At 61.4% G+C, this 17,841-nt stretch overlaps 3 protein-coding genes across 3 annotated transcripts; 2 read left to right on the top strand and 1 right to left on the bottom strand.

Annotated features, from left to right (window-relative positions):
* The first annotated feature begins 4,468 nt into the window (after window positions 1–4,468).
* TMEM190 (transmembrane protein 190) lies at window positions 4,469–5,597 on the top strand. Its single transcript, XM_052656359.1, has 5 exons — window positions 4,469–4,526; window positions 4,611–4,646; window positions 4,983–5,108; window positions 5,186–5,270; window positions 5,360–5,597. Exons 1-5 carry the CDS (start codon window positions 4,469–4,471, stop codon window positions 5,595–5,597), a joined length of 543 nt encoding a protein of 180 aa, XP_052512319.1.
* Window positions 5,598–9,077: 3,480 nt separating this feature from the next.
* TMEM238 (transmembrane protein 238) lies at window positions 9,078–9,617 on the bottom strand. The gene has a single exon (XM_052656357.1). It carries the CDS (start codon window positions 9,615–9,617, stop codon window positions 9,078–9,080), a length of 540 nt encoding a protein of 179 aa, XP_052512317.1.
* A 1,662-nt stretch (window positions 9,618–11,279) lies between these two features.
* RPL28 (ribosomal protein L28) lies at window positions 11,280–14,052 on the top strand. Its single transcript, XM_052656358.1, has 5 exons — window positions 11,280–11,355; window positions 11,684–11,772; window positions 11,855–11,978; window positions 13,634–13,752; window positions 13,916–14,052. The coding sequence occupies exons 1-5, from the start codon at window positions 11,280–11,282 to the stop codon at window positions 14,003–14,005; spliced, it is 498 nt and encodes a 165-aa protein (XP_052512318.1). The 3' UTR covers window positions 14,006–14,052.
* Window positions 14,053–17,841: the final 3,789 nt, after the last annotated feature.

Here is a 17,841-nt window from a genome sequence, read left to right as displayed (position 1 = left end):
TGCCGTGGGAGCCCTGGGGGTCAGCTGGGCCTCGGCCTGGGGAGGGGAGGCATGTGCGTGTGAGCAGAGAGGGCCGCGGCAGTGAGGGAGTGTGCACGCCTGGGGGGTTATATAGGGGGCCGAGGCGGGCGGGCGGGCGGGGGGCAGGCGGCAGGGGAGGGCAGCCTGACACATCCTGACTCACCCTCCCTGCCTGCCTTTTCCATTCAGACGGAGCCGGCTGCCTCGCAGGGCTCACGCCGCCGCCGCTCTCGGAGGAGGGCACGGAAGGAAAAGTTGGAAAAGTTGAAAAGGGAAAGGGGGGGGGTGGTCGGAGAGGGGCTGGTGAGGTCATTGGCGTCCCCTCCCTCCACCTCCTCGGCCGGCCGCCGGGGCAGACACACGCTGCTGAGAACGGGGCCTGGCTGCAGGGCGTGGGGGGCGGGGGGCGGGTGGGCCCGGGCTGGCAGAGAGATGGGGAGACGGGGAGCTGAAGATGGGGGCTGGAGGTGCGAGCGCACAGACGTTTTTAGGAACAGAGAGAGAGGGGGCTGCAGAGACCCAGACCCAATCAAGGAGGTCCAGACACACAGAAAGATGGGCCGCAAGACAGCGATGGAGCATCTGAGATGCAGAGAGAGACACAGAGATCTCCCCAGAGAGACAGAGACAGCCAGAGAAAACCAGCGGAGAGAGGTGAGGTCCAGGAAGCGACACAAAGACAGCAGGAGAGATTTGGAGAGACCCTCCCCGCAAAAAGGAAAAGAGACAGGGACAGGTGTGTCCGAGAAAGGCGAGGCACGGCAGCAGCAAACAGAGACACAGGCAGGGTGACAGAGATGCAGCCACCCCCAGGGGTCGAGGTCCCGAGAGAGGCATCTGCTGGCAAGCGGTCAGCCATGGGGACCGATGGGGAGGGGGGCGTTCTCCCAGAGACATGCCGGAACGTGGAGAGAGAGGACCAGAGGCACAGACAGGGACCAGGGGTGAGAGACACCCAGCAGGTGTGGGACCTCGGACACATGGCTTCACCGCACTGTGCCTCAGTTGCTCTGTCTGTGAAATGGGGACCCCCCAGGCACCCTCCCCAAAAGCCTGCGCAGGGAGACAGTGAGTTCACTCCTGTAAAGTCACAGTCAACTCTCAGCCGATGTGAACCATTGCCATTCTCACCACTGGTGTTTTATTAACATATCCAGGGAGACAGATACAAAGATGTGGCCCCTAGGGAGATGGAGATGGGGAGACAGGGAGAGAGCTGGAGGTGGGCAGGGACAGGAAGAACACGTGCAGAGAGGCAGAGAAGCAGACAGGGGCTGGAGCCGAGGGGGACACGGATTCCAGGGGGCAGTGGTGCCAACACAGACGCATGTAGACGGGGAGCACCAGGGGTACGGAGCAGAGGTGGCCCCCGGGGTTCATGGCAGGACGGAGTGAGGGACCCAGACAGGAGCCCAAGCCCCCAGGAGCACCCCCCAGGATAAAGGTAGCAAAGGAGGACGGAGGAACGTGAGAAGTCAAAAGGTGACCAGGACTGTCAAAGGTTCCTGCAGAGCACCCCCCCACGCTGCCCCCAGACTGTGCTGAGCGGCTGCCAGGGGGACCCTTGGGATGCATGGCAGCTGGAGGCCCCCTCCCATCCCCCACCACTTGGGGGGCGACTGCTGAGGCCCCCGGGGAGGTGAGGTCACAGCCCCCCACGGTGGGACATGACCTCATCGCCTCAGGTGAGAGCTCGCCCTGCCTCTCTCAGTCTGCATGGCCACCCCTGCCAGGGCCCCCCAGGGGCCCTCCCCAGCCCCCGCAAGCGCTGGGACCCAGGCCTCTGACCACTGGGTCTCCGCCCCTCAGGGGGCCTGTTTCCGGCTGAGTCAGCGTGGGGGGCCCGAGGCTGCGTCAGTGAGGGGAGAACTGACGTAGCCCCCCCCCCAGACTGGCGGGGCCAGCCAAGGTGACTCAGGCCACCAGCCTGGGGGATGGCCTGGCCCGAGGGGGTGTGGGGGCCTGGGCCTGGGGCCAGCCTGTCGGAGGGCAGCCCCTCCACTGACAGGGGGCAGGACAGGGGAGGTGCCAGCCCCCACCCGCTGCTTCAGCTGAGGATCACAAGAATGCCCCCCCAGCCTCCTCCCTCTCTCTCGGGGATCCAGACCCCCAGCCTCCACCTCCTCCTTCACGTCCAGGAGCCCAGCTCCCAGCTCCCTACTCCTGCAGACCCAGGTGTCATCCAGGCATGAAACCCTCGTTTCTCAAAAGAAAGACGGAGAGAACTTGTGGGCATGCTACAATCTGGGGAGTGCAGTCCGGAGTCCGGGTATGGGTCAGCAGCCCGGGCCCAGCGCCAGCCCCAGCCCCCTCCTCGGCCCCCACCTGAGGGTGTGGGAGTCATCTCCCCGCCGAGGGGAGGGGGAGGGCTGCAGGGGGCTGGTGGGTTCAGGACGGGGGGGTGGGAGTTCTCAGGACTCCTGGATCTTCCCCGAAGCTGGGGACACTTGGGCCACTTCTGCGGAGAGGCAGAGACAGACCCCAGGGAAAGACATGGTGGAGAATCACAATGACAGGAGATGACAGTGAGAAACGGAGACGGGACCACACTGAGGCACCAGAGAGAAAGAGACGCAAACAAGCAAAAAGTTGGGGCCCACAGAGAGAGGAGCTCAGGGGCTTAGAGGCAAAGACCGGGAGAGACAGAGGGGATTTGGGCGCTGAGGGGTGGTCACAGACGCGGGAGGGGGGGCGAGATGCCGCTGGGAGATGACGGGCCCCAGGGGGTCCTTGCTCATGGGCTGGCCCCCGGCTGAGGTGGAGCTGGCCGGCGTGAGGTCAGCAGGTCCGAGGCTGTGTGTGTCCGTCTGTCTGTCCCTGGGGGGTCCTGTCTGGCCTCTGAGGGGTGACGGGGCAGGCGGGCCGCAGAGGCAGCCCAAACCTGTCATTAGTGGTGAGGGCCGTGACGGTGGGCCCCCCCCAGCCCCAAGCCACGGTCCAGGGCGTGCGGCCCCGCCCCCCACCCCCTCCTTGATCCCTGAGGAATCCCGGGAATTGGGAAGTGGGTCCAGATGATGTTGACACAGGAAATGGTCAGCAGCTGCCGGGCCTCAGCCCCGCAACCCCTCTGACCCCCACCCCCGGCCCCCTGCCGAGCCCCTCTGACCTGTGTCATCTCTGACGAAGGCAACCCCGGGCCCACTCAGCACCCACCAGGATGTTTACAGGAGGTGAGGAGGCCGGGAGGCAGCCTCACAGGGCTTCTGGGGAGGGGGCTCTGGACTCCTGGTCAGCTGCCCTCAGACCTCGGCCCTGCCCCCTGCACCCTCAGACTGAGTCAGGACCCCCCGGGGCCACCTCTGTCAGACCTGAGTCAGGACCCCTGGCCCCTCCTCCTCAGACCCAGGGGTCCAGGCCCCCATCCCCTCCCCGCTCAGACCTGGGGGTCCAGGACCCCATGCCTCCTCCTCAGACCCGGGGTCCAGACCCCAGCTCCTCCCTTAGACCCAGGGATCCAGACCCCCAGCCCCTCTTCCCTCAGGAACACAGAGGTCCAGAAACCCAGCCCCTCCCCATTCAGACTCCAGATCTGGGCACGAGGACAGACCACTCCAGGGGCGAATAGCCCCATCCTCCCTGGCTGGAAGCTGAGTGCAGGTTCGGGGGAGAACTCAGGATCAGTTCCCAACCCAGTCCCCAGGTTGGCCTCCTCCGCCACCACTGGGGAACCAGACCAGAAACCTGGGGACCCCAGTTGGGTGTGTTTCCCCGTTTGCGGGTGGAGAAACTGAGACACGCTAGACGGGGCTCCTTTCCTATGACCCCCTGCCCCACCAACCAGGCCTCAGAGCTCTTGGATCCTGGGGGGCCCAGCCCTCTGGTTGGTTACACATTCCCCATTGGGGGCCTGGCTGCTCTTGGGACCAGGGGTCGCCTGAGCAGGAGCTATGTGGCCTGACCCCCATTTTCCTCATCACCCTCCTAGGTCTGGTTGCTCGGGAGCCTCCCTAACAATGGGGCTCAGTGAGGTCCTCTGGGCCTCAGGCCCCCCACCCCTGGTTGCTAGGGAGGGCATCCTGGTCTGAGGAGCCTTTGGGCCCCGTGGACCTTCCCCTCAGGCATCAGTTTACTAAGCAGAGGGAGGCCTTGGCAAGAGGTCTTGGGGTGCCCACTCTTGGGGCCCCCTGGTTGGCGAAGGGGAGATGATTTAGACTCCCCCTTGCTTTGCAGCCGGGTTGCTGAGGGGACTTTTCTAACACCAGGGACCCATCCCACCCTCAAGGCCCCTTCCACCTGGTTGCTAAGGAAGCAACTCCCTAGCAACCAGGAGTGACCAGGCCAGTGTGACCCCCCTTTTTTGCTTCCCCACTGCCGAGGGGGGCTCCCTAGCAACAGAACTTAGAACTTCAGGGGTCAGGCAGGGAGGTGGGTGGGGCCAAGTCGGTTGCTGGGGTGATGGCCTTCAGGGTCCCTCCCCACAGAGGCCCCAGGAGGCTGGGGAGGCAAGATGGTGGGCTCTGGGATCCCAGCTTTGGGTCTCCTCCTGCTCATGCAGGGCTCAGCAGGTGAGGGCGCTGGCGAGAGGGTCGGAGGGCGCAGCCGGGGGCCTCCTCGGCCTCCAGTCTCGCACAGGGCTCTTTCTTTCACAGACGGGAATGGAATCCAGGGATTCTTCTATCCATGGAGTGAGCAGTGGAGGGCGCCCGGAGCCCCTCCAGGGACAGAGACCCCCGGGCCTGAGGGAGGGGGCTGGGGGCCTGAGGGAGGGGGGCTGGGGCCTGAGGGAGGGGGGCTGGGGGCCTGAGGGAGGGGGGCTGGGGTCTGGACCCCCGGGCCTGAGGAGGAGGGGCTGGGGCCTGAGGGAGGGGGACTGGGGGCCTGAGGGAGGGGGGCTGGGGTCTGGACCCCCGGGCCTGAGGGAGGAGGGGCTGGGGGCCCGGGCTGGAGTGGGCTCTGGGCAGGCGGCCTCGGGCCCGGCCATGGGCTCCGTGAGGACGCTGCCCCTCGTCATGGGCCCCCAGGTTGTGAAGGAGACGTGTGGGACCGGGAGAGTTGCGGGGGCCAGGCGGCAATCGAGAACCCCAATCTCTGCCTGCGTCTCCGATGCTGCTACCGCGACGGTGTCTGCTACCACCAGCGTCCGGATGGTGCGCGGGGAGCCGGGGCCCCGGGGTGGGGGCTGGCGGCGGGGAGCCCTGGGTCTCACCGCCCCCGCTCTGCGCAGAGAACATGCGGCGGAAGCACATGTGGGCGCTGGGCTGGACGTGCGGAGGCCTCCTCTTCCTCATCACCAGCATCTGCCTGTTCTGGCGAGTGGGGCTCGGGGGCGGGAGGGCGCCCCTAACCCGGGCATGGGGGCAGGGGTACGGCGCGACGGACGGTGTCCCTTCCCTGCCAGGTGGGCCAGGCGACACGACATGCTGCGGCTGCCCTGGTTCCTGAAGGGCAAGTGCAACCTGTCCAGGACGGTCTCTTTGTTGTCCAAGGACCGGACTCCGAGCGAAAAGAAGACGCCCTCTGTCGGCAGCATCCCCCCCGCCCCGCCCACGGAGGGGACCCTGGATGCCTCTGGGGGCACTGAGGGGGAGGGGACGGAAGGGGGCGAAGAAACGGAAGGGGGGGACGAAGATGATTAGGGGCGCCCCCTGGAGGGGCCCCTCAATACAGACGTAGCACAGAGATGCTCAGTCTCTTTTCTGAGAAGCATGAAGCAGAGGGCGTGGTGCTGGGAATGTGTGTGTGTGTTTTGGGGGGGTCTTGGGCTGACGGGGGGGGGGGCCTGGGGTGTGATCACGGGGGATGCGAGGGGACAGGCGTTTGGAATGGGAGAGGCCCTGGGGTAAGTGCGGAAGATCTGAGCTGAGAGGTACTTGGGCTAATGGGCACCCTGAGTTGAGTGTAGGTCCCAGGCTGTGATTAGTGGGGGTCTAGACTGAGGGGGTGGGGATGAGTGGGGGTGGCCTCAGCTGAGACTCCAGCTGGGCTGGGGGGGGCGGATTCACGGGCAGCCGAGCCCCTCATCTGTCCTTCTGCCACTGTCTGACAGTCTCTGCTGCCCACCCGCCAGCCCATGGGATCCTGCGGCCCTTGGGCCAGCAGCAGCTTGCCCCGCTTCCCACCAATGCTGGACGACTGCAGCCCTCGGCCTTGGGACGGAAACCTTCCTGGAAGCTCCTTACGGTTGAAGACTCATCCTGCCTGGCCCCCTTCCTCCCCTCTTCCTTTCTCAGGAGACAGAGCCCACACCAGCCTACCCTCCACATGTGTTTTGTGTTTTCCCCAATAAATATCTTGCAGTCTTTGTCCCTCGTCTGCCTCTCCGGGCACCCCAAACTAACCGAGGACACTGGGCTGCAGGAGGTCTGGATGGGGGGTTGGGTCTGGGCTTGAGATTCTGGCCTCCCTGCACTACCCCACCCTGCCCCTGGCTCCTATTCCCCCTCCACAAGGGGGCGGCCTGGACAGCTGGGCTCCTAGGGCCCCTTCCCCTGCTCCAGCAGCATCCCTCCCCAGACAGACATGCAGTGCTGGGAGGCAGAGCCGTTTATCTGGGGCAGGAGAGATGCGAGACAGGCAGGCGTATCCTGGTGGCCAGGCGCTGCTGGGGGTGGCAGCGCATCTCCGTCGGGCGCTCACAGCTGGAGCCACGCGTTCATCTGCAGGAGGGAGGGTGGGGTTAGTGGCTGCCCGGGACCCCTGCATCCCGGGTCCACCACGCACGGCCAGGGGCCCCTTCCTCCTGCTTTGGCCCCTCACAACAGACTCTCACATTTGCTTATTCAGTGCTCCTCCGTTCTTCGCGGCCTGCTGCGCAGCAGCAACTGCGCCTTTAACTCAGCAGACCCCAGGGGTACAGGGTGGGGGATGAGAGGCAGGCAGAGGCCGAGAGAGGGAGAGAGAGGTCGAGGGACCCACAGAGGGACAATGATACAGAGGGACATGGGAGATGGACTGTGACAGACACAGGGACACAGAGAGGCAGAGAGGCAGAGAGAGATGACACGGGGGAGAAATGACACGGGCTGGGGCTATGCCTCTCCACGGGTTTTGGTCCCAGAGGCAGAGAGGAGCGCCACCCACAGTCCCTCTGTTCAAGTTCCAGTTCTCTGTCTTTCGGGTGCTGGAGCCACCTCACCCTGCTCGTGATAGAGTCCTGTCTTTGGACAGGCCCGTTCTCCTTCTCAGAGGGGCCTAGAGTCTAATCAGCTTGGCCGCCAGTTTCTGGCAAGTGGTTCTGGCAGCAGAGGTCCACCACAGCTGGGTTAGACTTCTGGGCAAGGTAAAGTGTTTCCAGGGGGTAATGTTAACCACTGGTGGTTATTTCCGCATGGTATGTCAAATTGTGTGTCAGCTCATGCTTTGTCTATGCATACATTTGTTCATCTTCAACTGTTTCCTCATCTGAACCACAACATAGCATATGATCCGGGTGACTATTCTCGAAATTCTCTCTCTCACACACACACAATAAGGTATATAACTAGCATCCTTCTGGTTGCAGAGGAGGAAAGTTAATTCATCACCAATAGAGAATGTCTTAGGACATGGATTTAATTCCTTTATGGAACCCCTCATTTGGGAAACTGGTTCAGTCATCCATCCATTGTTCCACTTACCTATTCACCTACCAACCAACCCTTTCATCTGTCCTCTCATCTGTCTGCCTACCCATCTGACCCAAATCCATTCAACTACCCATCCACCTAACTGTCATCAATCAGTCCCACCATACTGGGAATTCCCTGGAGGTCCAGAGGTTAGGACTCAGCACTTTCACTGCCGTGGGCCTGCGTTCAGTCCCTGGTCAGGAAGTTTAAATCCGACAAGCCACACAGTGCAGCCAAAAACAAAATTCCAAATCCCCCACCATATCCATCCATCCACCCACCCATCCATCAACCAGTTCATCCATCCATCACTCATCTATCCATCCATTCATCCACCCACCCACCCAATCATCAGCCTCTGACTTCCTGAGTTCACTCTTAGCTGGAGAATGCTAAGAACAAAGATACCAGAGACCCAGATCTTACCCTCAAAGGTCTCCCTCTTGGGTGTGAGAGACAGTATCAGTACACACACACACACACACACACACACACACACACACACACAAATACAACACATGGCAATATAAACAATAAAAGAGGGTAACTCAGACCATGAGAAGACCCAGAAAAAGGCACTGAAATCGGAGCAGGATCGTAAAAGACATCTGGCAAACTTTCTGTGCACAGTGAAGACTACAAGTGCGCCCCTGATGAAGGTGAAGGTGTGGACAGAGGCCAACTGGTGCGAGACATCCCAACCCAGATGGACGGGGGTGGGGGGCAGGGGTGTTATCATCACTGCCGAGAAGGCAGGAGAGTGGGGGATACACACAGAATGAGTGGCTTGGATTCAACCAGAGGGCAGCAGGGAGCCACAGCAGGTCTCTGCACTCTGGAGAGTACAACAACTAGCCCCCCGGGGCAAGACGTGGTACCTTTGGGGGACCTCAGTGTCCTCCCTAGGATGTTACGGTAATATTAGTGACCTCAGAGACTGGTACACTGGGAGGACTGGATGGGAAATGAGACCGGGTGTGCCTGAAGACTGGAGACACTGGGACCAATATCCCCAAATATCCAAGGAGACGATAGTGACTCTCCAGCCCTCATGGCTGAGATGTGTGTGTGTTAGTCGTTCAAGTCATGTGCGACTCTTTGCAACCCCATGGACTGTATGTAGCCCACCAGGCTCCTCTGTCCATGAATTCTCCAGGCAGGAATACTGGAGTGGGCGGCCACGCCCTTCTCCAGGGGATCTTCCTGACCCAGGGATCGAACCAAGGTCTCCTGCCCTGCAGGTACTCTTCTCCACCATTTGAGCGACCTGGAAATTCCCACGTCTGGGGACGGGCTCTCATTTGTCTCTCCCGGCCTATACCCACGCGTACTGTCTCTGGGTCTTCGTCCTCTGGTCTCTGTGCTCTTCGCTTCTCTCCCTCCCGATCTTGACCTCTATCTGTCTCTCTTCCCCGCGTGTCCCTGTCCCCTTCTCTCCACTTTCCTGTCCCTTTGACGTCTCTTCCCTCGTCCCCGCCCCGCCCCGCCTCCCCACCCCTCACCTCGGGCTCACTCGGTGCCCGCTCCCGCCGCCCCGGGCCCAGCCTCCAGCGAGGCGAGCTGCAGGCGCACGCGGCGGGAACCGGCGGCGGGCGGCGGGGGCGTGCGGGCGGCGCGGCGCGCTCCCCGGGAGCCGGGCGCGGCGCGCCGGCCGGCGGCGGAGGAAGCCGGCGCCGACCAGCGGCGGGAGAGCTTCCGCGCGAGGCGGGCGAGCGCCGAGGGCCTCAGGCCGTAGTCGCGCTCCAGCTCCTGGCGCGAGATCTCGATGTTGCCGGTGTACCAGAGGATCCAGCCGAGCAGGCTCAGGAAGACGAGCAGCGCACCCGTGTAGATAAGCAGGTCGCCGAAGTCGCGGCCGCGCACCTGCAGCTGCGCGAACACGCCGGTCAGCAGCGCCGCCATGCCCGCTACGTCCAGAGCCACGGCCAGCAGCAGCGCCATCCGACAGCGGCCCAGGCCGGACGCCAGCCCCGGCGCGCCCGCCGCCGGGGACGGTGCACCGCTCGGCGGGGTCCCCGGCGAGGTGCACACGGCCGGCGCCGCCGCCATGGCTGGCTGGCTCTGACCCGCGGAGAGCGCGTTCCGCGTTCCGGGTGCGGTCCGGGGCGGGGTCAGGGTTCTGCGCCAGGTATGCCCAGCGCTGTCCTGGTCACCTGGCCTGGGCCGGGTGTGGAAGGGCCCGGCCCGGGGGCGCCCTGGCCCTCAGGAGCCGATGCTGGGGCCGGCTGGGCGCACAGGTTAGTGTGGCCCGAGCCCCCTGCGCCCCCAAGGAGTCTGAAGCCGCACGTGATCCAAATTTAGGACTTTCTGATGGAGGCACCATAAGGCGCAGGGGGAGCCCTGGCATTGTTTCTCTGCCTGCCTCCCGCGCCTCCTGGGCAGTTGCCCCCGCGGTGGGGATAGGTGGGGTCAAAAAACAAGGATCAGACAAAGCCCTGGCCCCTCAGGAGGAAGCAGGGGGTCGGCAGTCAGAGCGCCTTAAGGGATGGAAGTGGGCACTTATTGCCTGCCTGCCGAGGTCGCCTGTGTGGTTAGGAGAGAATGATCCCAAAGACAGAACGGTGGATCGGACTCACAGGAACTCTGTTGCCACCATCAGATTTAGAGCACTCCAATGGAAGGAGCAAGGCAAACCCCAACGTCCCTGTTTGCTCAGATTTCTCCTGGGGCCTCGGGACTGATTAGGGGCGAAGTCCAAGGGCAAGGAGATGGACAAAGCCTCTGCCCTCGAGGAGTTCCTGGACATAATCACGAGTTGTCCTGATGGAGGTGACATAAGGCCCTGTCACTCCTTCTGTTCACTTGGGAGCCTCCCCAGGCCCTGTGCTGGCCAGGCTGCAACAGAGATGTATCAGGCGAGGCTCCTTCCCCTTAAGGAGGACCCTGACAACAGAAAAAAAAAGATTCATAAAGTGTAACGGCCGTGAACGGTGCTGGTGGGAATGGGGCGCCAGGCCGCAAGGCACAGGGAAGAGGGGGAACGGGAATGGAAGCTCCAAGGGAACCAGAGGTTTCGCAGGCAAACCTCCTCTCCTCCAACACAACTCGCCCTTAGAGGAAATCCACGTCCCCCGAGGGTGGTGGACTGCGAGAAAGCTTCGTCCAGCTTCTTTCTAGACTCACAGGGTTCAGGCGTTGAAGAGGGGCGGGAGGAAGGCGAATTGAGAGAAGGGGCTCCCGGGGATAGCCGAAGCTTTCCGAAGGTGGCCGAATGGAGACCGAGTGTTTCCGAAGCGATCCGAAGTGGGCAGGAGACCAGAGGACGGAAGGCGGCCCTCCTTCCGAAGGGCGTTTCCGGAGAGTTCCGAAAATGTACGAGCGGGCTTGCTGCCTTCGTCGGGAATAGCCGACGGTCTACGAAGAAGCTGGAGGCCCTTGAAGTCCCTGGAACTGGGGTTAAATAGTGCACGCACTCACAGGTTCATTTATCAGACAGATGTGTACTGAGCACCCATACTGTGCCAAGCATTGGGTGGCCATGTTGGAAAGAAGCCGCTGAGGAAGGGGACTTGGGGGGGGGGGTCTCTGGAGCGAGACTTCTTCGGAAATCCGACCGTGGAGTTCCTAGGACACAAGGATCCTCCCTAGCGGAAGGCTTCCGAAGGGCCCCGAACGGTTGGCGACTGGCTGGCGGAAATAGCCGAACCTTGACGAGCTGCCTCGGGGGCAGGGGGAGCCGACCGCACGCGCGTGCCCAGACAGGAAGCGGAAATGCGTGTCGGTATTAAAGGCGTCGCCCCGCCCCCGGCTTGCCTCTTTCCGTCTCCGGCCGCCGCACCGAGAGGAGGTGAGTGGAGGCCTCTTCCTCCTCCCGCGTGCCTAGCTCTCGTGCCCGATGCCCGTGTTTGTGCCCCGGCCTGGTCGCTCTCACTGCGCCCCTCTCGTTCTTGGCTGCTTTCCGGCGCTGCCGCCTTAGGTCTCTGGGTTCTCATCGCCTCGTCCCCTGTAGTGAGTCTCGGCCACCTGAGTTCAGCCCCGCCTGGCAGACTTCTAGGCGCCCTCGGCCCACGTGGTGTCCCCCCTCATTCCCCGCGACCCCCCGAAACATCTCTTCTCTGTGGGCACGTTTCTGCCTGTTGCTCCCCTGACGGTTCCCCGCGCCCCTTTCCCCGCAGTCGCCGCCATGTCCGCGCATCTTCAGTGGATGGTCGTGCGGAACTGCTCCAGCTTCTTGATCAAGAGAAACAAGCAGACGTACAGTACCGTAAGCGGGGCCCCGACGCGTCGGTCGGAGGGAGGGGCCTGCACTGTCGCCCCTTCCGACCGCGATGTGTTCCCGTTCCCAGGAGCCGAATAACCTGAAAGCGCGCAACTCCTTCCGCTATAACGGGCTCATTCACCGCAAGACCGTGGGTGTGGAGCCGGCGGCGGACGGCAAAGGAGTCGTGGTGGTGATGAAGCGGAGATCCGGTGAGACTTTACCCTGGCTGGGCCCAGGCAACTGACCCCCATCCGGCGCAAGGGGCTGTGGCTTTTCAGGGTTGGTGCTTGTGCTGTTGAGTCAGAATTCCTGGGCTCGGGGTGTTTGCTTGGGAGGCTGGGTCCTTTCCAAGCGAGCCTACCAGTTACACGAGCTCATCATCTGAAACGTGGAGAAATTAATAGGACCTGAGTCAGGACTACAAAATTGCTGCTGTTTGATGATTTTTTAAGAATAAATCCTTGAAGCACCCCAGGTGGAGGTGGGCGTTAGTCTCTCCAGAAGTGGGGAAACGGAAGCAAACAGGTGAGGGACCGACTGTTAGTTGCCACATGTGGGAAGTGAAGCTTCTGAAGCAGTAGATTCGAGTTGTGGCTGGAGGAGCTCAGAAGGAGGTCTCAGCATTCCACTACCCCCGCCCCCCATAACCTGGTTTCCCCCACAGACTTGCTCTTAAGACTCTTAGAGGGAGGTCAAGGGGAGGAGGGGTTTCTGGATAACAGCTGAGTTAGTGTATCACACCTTCAACATTTGTTTTTAAATGGGCACTGGGTTTTATGAGATAGGAACGAGTTTTTCCAGGTCCCTAGTTGATTTCTCTGTGGGTTTTGACCTGTGTCCTGTTCAGTGACAGCACCAACCACAGCTGCTGCCTCATGGTCTCAGGGAGGAGGGTTAGCCTCTCTTCCCAAGAGTGCAGCCAGGGGCAGCCAGTTGCTTATGCTGTTAGGCTGCCCAGATCCCCACACTCTTGAGAACCCTGTTCTGGGGTGCTGGGTCCCCAAAACCTTGCTTTGCCTTGTTGCATTGTTGGTGGCTCTTTCTGGGCTGTCAGAAACTGGGTTGACCTGAGGGAGTAATGTGGGCTCCCTTCTGGGGTCAGCGAAGGCTAACATCAAATCTCCAGTGTGATACGGGGTCCTGGGCTTCTTGGGGGCACCCAGAGGCACAGGATGCAACCAGGACCCCATCAGCTCTGAGGCACAGCAAAGGGGGGTGGGGTTTCGTTTCCATCCTGCCTGGGCAGTAAAGGGCAGACTTCAGCTGTGTGCAGGTGAGGGGCGGGTGCTCGGCACACATACCCAGACACACGCACCACACCGCACCGCCCCCCCCCCCCCCCCCCCCACTGCTGCCCTTCCTCCTCCAGTCCCTCCTGTGGCTTCAGATCACCCCTCATTGATCAGGGCCAGGCCTCAGAGCTCGGCCTTTTGGACTCTTGTTGCCCAGACTGGTAGCTTGGGCCTGGGAGGGTGTGGACGTGAGAGGAGCAGAGCTGCTTTCTGGGGAGCACTCACTACCTGGTCCATGCGGTGCCAAGTGCCCGCCTCGCTTGGGTTCAGACAACTGCTGTGCACATGTGACCTTACACATGAGAGTCCACCTTTTGTCCAGTGAGCTGAGCAGTGTTGTCTCCGGGCTGGGGTAGGGAGGAGACACCTGTATCGGTGCAGGGCCTGGCCTGTGGTCGTCGCTGTGATTGTTCCCTAAGTGGAGCTGGGAGATGAGGCAGCCTCCCGCATTCACACGGCCCAGCCACTCGGACTCTCTGGGTGGGATTCTGCCCTCACAACAGGTGTGGGCACTGACATTCCAGACCCTCCCTCTGACCCTTGGGGCCCCTCTTCTCCCCATCGCCCGCCAGGCCAGCGCAAGCCGGCCACTTCCTACGTGCGGACCACCATCAACAAGAACGCCCGGGCCACCCTCAGCAGCATCCGGCACATGATCCGGAAGAATAAGTACCGCCCGGATTTGCGCATGGTGAGTGGGGCTGGACCCGAGAGGTGGGCAGGGGCCCGGGGCACCTGGGCGGTGCCGCAAGGGGCGGTCCTCTCCTGACTGTGGAGCCGGACCTGCGCTCTGGGAACACAAGGTGGGGGGCACAGACTCCCAGGGAGGTGACCTGAGCCCACCTCGTCTACAGGCCGCCATCCGCAGAGCCAGCGCCATCCTGCGCAGCCAGAAGCCTGTGATGGTAAAGAGGAAGCCGAGCCGCCCCACCAAGAGCTCCTGAGCCTCTGGCCTCCCTTCCCCAGAGCAATAAAGCTGTCAGCCGCCGCCTCCACCTGCGTCTTCTGTGCAGCCGCGAGTGCGTCCCCGCTCCCATCTGTCCCCCAGGGACTGCCAATGCCACAGGTTCCCCAGCATCTTGGGTCTGAAGGGCCAGCTCCAGGCGGGGGGCCTGAGTCCATGGCCCAGCGTTTCTGCCTGTCTGGTGGTTGGTGCACATTCCGACACTCGGGAGGCTAGGAAGTGCACGTGAAGTAAAGCCTAGAATCACGGCAGCACCGCACGCTGCCAGCGCATGCTGAGGCTTCAGGATAGACGTGTGGAAGGTGCTGGTCTCCGAGTAGCGTCTCTCCTGAGGGCTGGGCATCTGGATGGAGGCTCAGCGCACCTCCTGTTCGGGTAGTTCTGTGGCCTGTGAAGGTGACGTGTGTGCTGTCTGGGACCCTGGCTGTGGACTGTTGTTCTCCGGGGTGGTCTGGAAGCCCCACGAGGAGCTGTGGTGGGAAGGAGGGGTGCAGACTGACCCTGCCCTCAGCTGAGGGTCCAGGGCCGCCCACAGTCTCCAAAGGGACCCTGCAGGTGTGAACTGAGGATCTTGGGACTTAGGGGTGGGCAGGGCCCACTCGTTCCTTGGCCTTAGGTTCAGGGCCAACTGCCCATCTGGGAAAGGAGCCTGCCTTTGGGGGCACCAGGCAGCTTCTGAGTCCAGGACCCTGTGGGGCCCTGTCCCCAGCGGCAGAGGGGAAGGCGGGCTGCAACAGCCACATCCTTGCACAGCCTCTTGGCTGGGAACCCGCCTGGCCAGCTGTCTGCCTCCTGCTGCATTGGGAGTGAGCCCTCAGGCCCTACAACCCTGACTTCACCTGCTGCCTCAGATGCCTGCCCCCGCCGCGCCCAGCCCCCCTCAGCTCTCCCTGCTCGCTCTGCGGCAGAGCCTGCCTCCACCCCTTGCCAGGCACACAGCTCTGCCTCTAGGGTCTGTTTGCTGGGTCTGAAGTCGGTTCTGCTGCTGGCTTCCCGGTGTCTTACAACCTGGATGTAGCACCGCAGCTGGGTGCCTCCCGGGCACCTTCCAGCTGTTTCTAGCCGTGTGGTCTTGGGCAAGTGCGTGCCGCTTTCGGTGCCTCTTAGAATTGAGGTTTGTGGGTGCCTGGGGGACAGCCTACACGTGGTAAGTGTGGTAATTAGCTGTCGGTACGAGATCGACCTGTGCCATGTATACGTGTGTGTACACAAAAGTATATGCACGTACTCGTGGAGTGGCTGTCTTCCAGACACCCCATGAAGCAGACATCCCATCCCCAGCTTATAGATGGAGAAAGTGAGGCTCAGATGAATAAAGGTTCCCCACGTCATGGCTGCTGGCATGTTCCTGGTGTACCTACTGTGTGCCAGCCATCCTGTCTTCCTGAGGACCCTGCCCCAGCTCTGAGCTGGGATCAGGAGCTCCATCTTTCCTCAGCGGACATGATCTGTTCTCAACCCTGGTGGGGCAGTCTGTAGTTCGGGTGGAACTTCAGTGACTTAACACTTGCTCAGAGCTCTCTCACGGTTCCTGTCCCACTCCATGGAGAGGCAGCCCCTGGCCGTGGCCAATGCCCACCCCTGCCCCCGAGCTGCCACCCGGCTGCCTCTCAGTGAGCCTCGCTGTTCTTTGGGAGGTGCTTGCCCACACTGAGCCTTGGTCCTGGGGACACCCACCCCAGTGAGTGTTTAGCCCAGCAGGTCAGAGGCATGCAGCCGTGGGTGTCCACTGTGCCGCGTGGCAACTGATGGTCAGATGCAGGGGTCTCCTTGTCTGCCCCGGATCCCTGCTGCCGTGGGCGCTCAGCACACATGCAGTCCAGCTGGGCAGATACACATCCTGGCAAAAATGCTGGACGCCGTGACAAAGGGAAAATCTGGAAAGCAGCAAGAGAAAAGCAACTCGTGAGGGAGGGCCAGACTGACTGCTGTCTTCTCAGCGGGGACCGCGGGGCCAGGGTGGGGAGAGCGGAAGACAAGTGCCCAGAGATGGGCCCCCCGCCCCCCCCCCCCCAACACCCCTCTCCGTGCCAGTGGCCAAGCTGCCCGGGTGCCAGTTCTGTGCTGTGGCACTAGTCTCTCTGGGCCTCGGCTTCCCTCCGTGTTAAACGAGCTCCTTTCTTGTCTGATCCCTTGGGGCTCTGAGAAGCAGAGATCTTGGTTCTGTGTGCTGCGTTGTGTCCAGTGGTAACCTAGGAACGTTTACAGAGTTGAGTGTAGGGCACGCCCTTGGCAGCTGCCCCACACAGGGTCACTCAGTAGTGGAAACCTGCTCCTGTCGAGGGAGAGGCTGGCCTTGATTGGACTTCTGTCTGCATGGTTACCTCAGGGCTCCACCACTCCGAGGCTGTGCAGCCTTGGGCTGGTCCCTTGACCTCTCTGTGCCTATGACACGTCTACTTCAGTAGACCTTACTTCCTAGGGTTGTTGAGGTTAAATGTGCAAAGAGCTTGTGAAACGGCCTGCTGGGACAAGTCCTCAGATCTCCCTTGCATGTATGAATGGGTGCAATTTATCTTGAGCAGATGGACTCAGAACGAACACAAACGTCCTTCCTTGTCTACAGCTATTTGCACACAAAACGGTGCTCGGGTGCTTTCTGAGCACTCAGAGGACAAATCCAGGTGGTAATGCCTGCTGCTCCCAGTCTCCGTGAGCTATGCGAATACCCCTGTGCCCTCTGCTGCGTTTCCTCCAGGCTGTCGCTACCCTGTCCAGGAATTTTAAAATGTTACTTTCGTTACTCTTGTAGTCATCTGCTGGAATGAAACCTACTCTTTAAAGTCTTCTGTTATGAAAATAACGTGTGCATGTGGTTTGGAGACATGCAAGGAGCCCAGGATCCCAGCTGGGGACCCAACCATGCCACGTGGCACGTGGGATCTTAGTTCCCTGACCAGGTATCGAACCCACGCCCCCTGTAGAGGAAGCACAGGGTCCTCACCACTGGAGAGCCAGGGAAGTCCTCGTGCCCCTTGGCCAGGCTCTCACAGCCACGCCAGCACAGTGATTTCAGCAACTTCGTGTTTACGGAGGAGACGCAGCCAGGAGGCACCCCGTACTGTCTTCACAATTTCTGTGTAAATCCCAAACTATTGTTAAGTCTATTAAAGATGACTAAGTGTTCGCCTCTCAGGTTGAGAAAAAGCCAAGTTGGATAAAAATCAGTGCTGTTGAGGCTGTGGGCAGGGGTGGGGTGGGGGTGGACACAGGTTGCTGGCGGTGTCAAGTGGTACAAACCCTCGGGGGACGACTTGGCAGTATCTGTACAGTTACACACGGATGTACCCTCTGGCACAGGAATGTCACAGAAAAGGGTGACTGCAGACTTCTTGTGTGTCCTGGGCTCCATGCACCGAGGTCATTTCTTCCAGTGTTGTTGGTTTTTTTGCCATACATTGGGGCGCAACTGAGAGCATGGAAGGGCTGGGTGCTACAGGCCAGCCAGACAGACATGCCAAGTCCAAAAGCCCAGGTGTGACATGTGCAGGTCACTGCCAGGTATACACAAACGAGACAATGGACGTGAGAGCGCAGGTGTTAGGGGACTTGCCCTGCTGGTCCAGCGGTTAGGACTCTGCGCTTTCACTGCCGAGGGCACGGGTTCAATCAAGCCAAGGAACTAAGATCCCACAAGCCACGTTGTATGGCCCAAAAATAGAAATAATAAAAAGAACATATGCTTAAATTTGGGGGGCTTTCTTGGTGGCTCAGTAGTAAAGAACCCGCCTACCAATGCAGGAGACCTGGGTTCGATCCCTGGGTCAGGAAGATCCCCTGGAGAAGGAAATGGCAGCCCCCTCCAGTATTCTTGCC

The sequence above is a fragment of the Budorcas taxicolor genome, chromosome 18, assembly GCF_023091745.1.
Source record: "Budorcas taxicolor isolate Tak-1 chromosome 18, Takin1.1, whole genome shotgun sequence".
NCBI classification, from domain to species: Eukaryota; Metazoa; Chordata; class Mammalia; order Artiodactyla; family Bovidae; genus Budorcas; species Budorcas taxicolor.
Note: the sequence above shows the minus strand (reverse complement) of the source record. Positions and strands in the feature narration are given on the sequence as shown.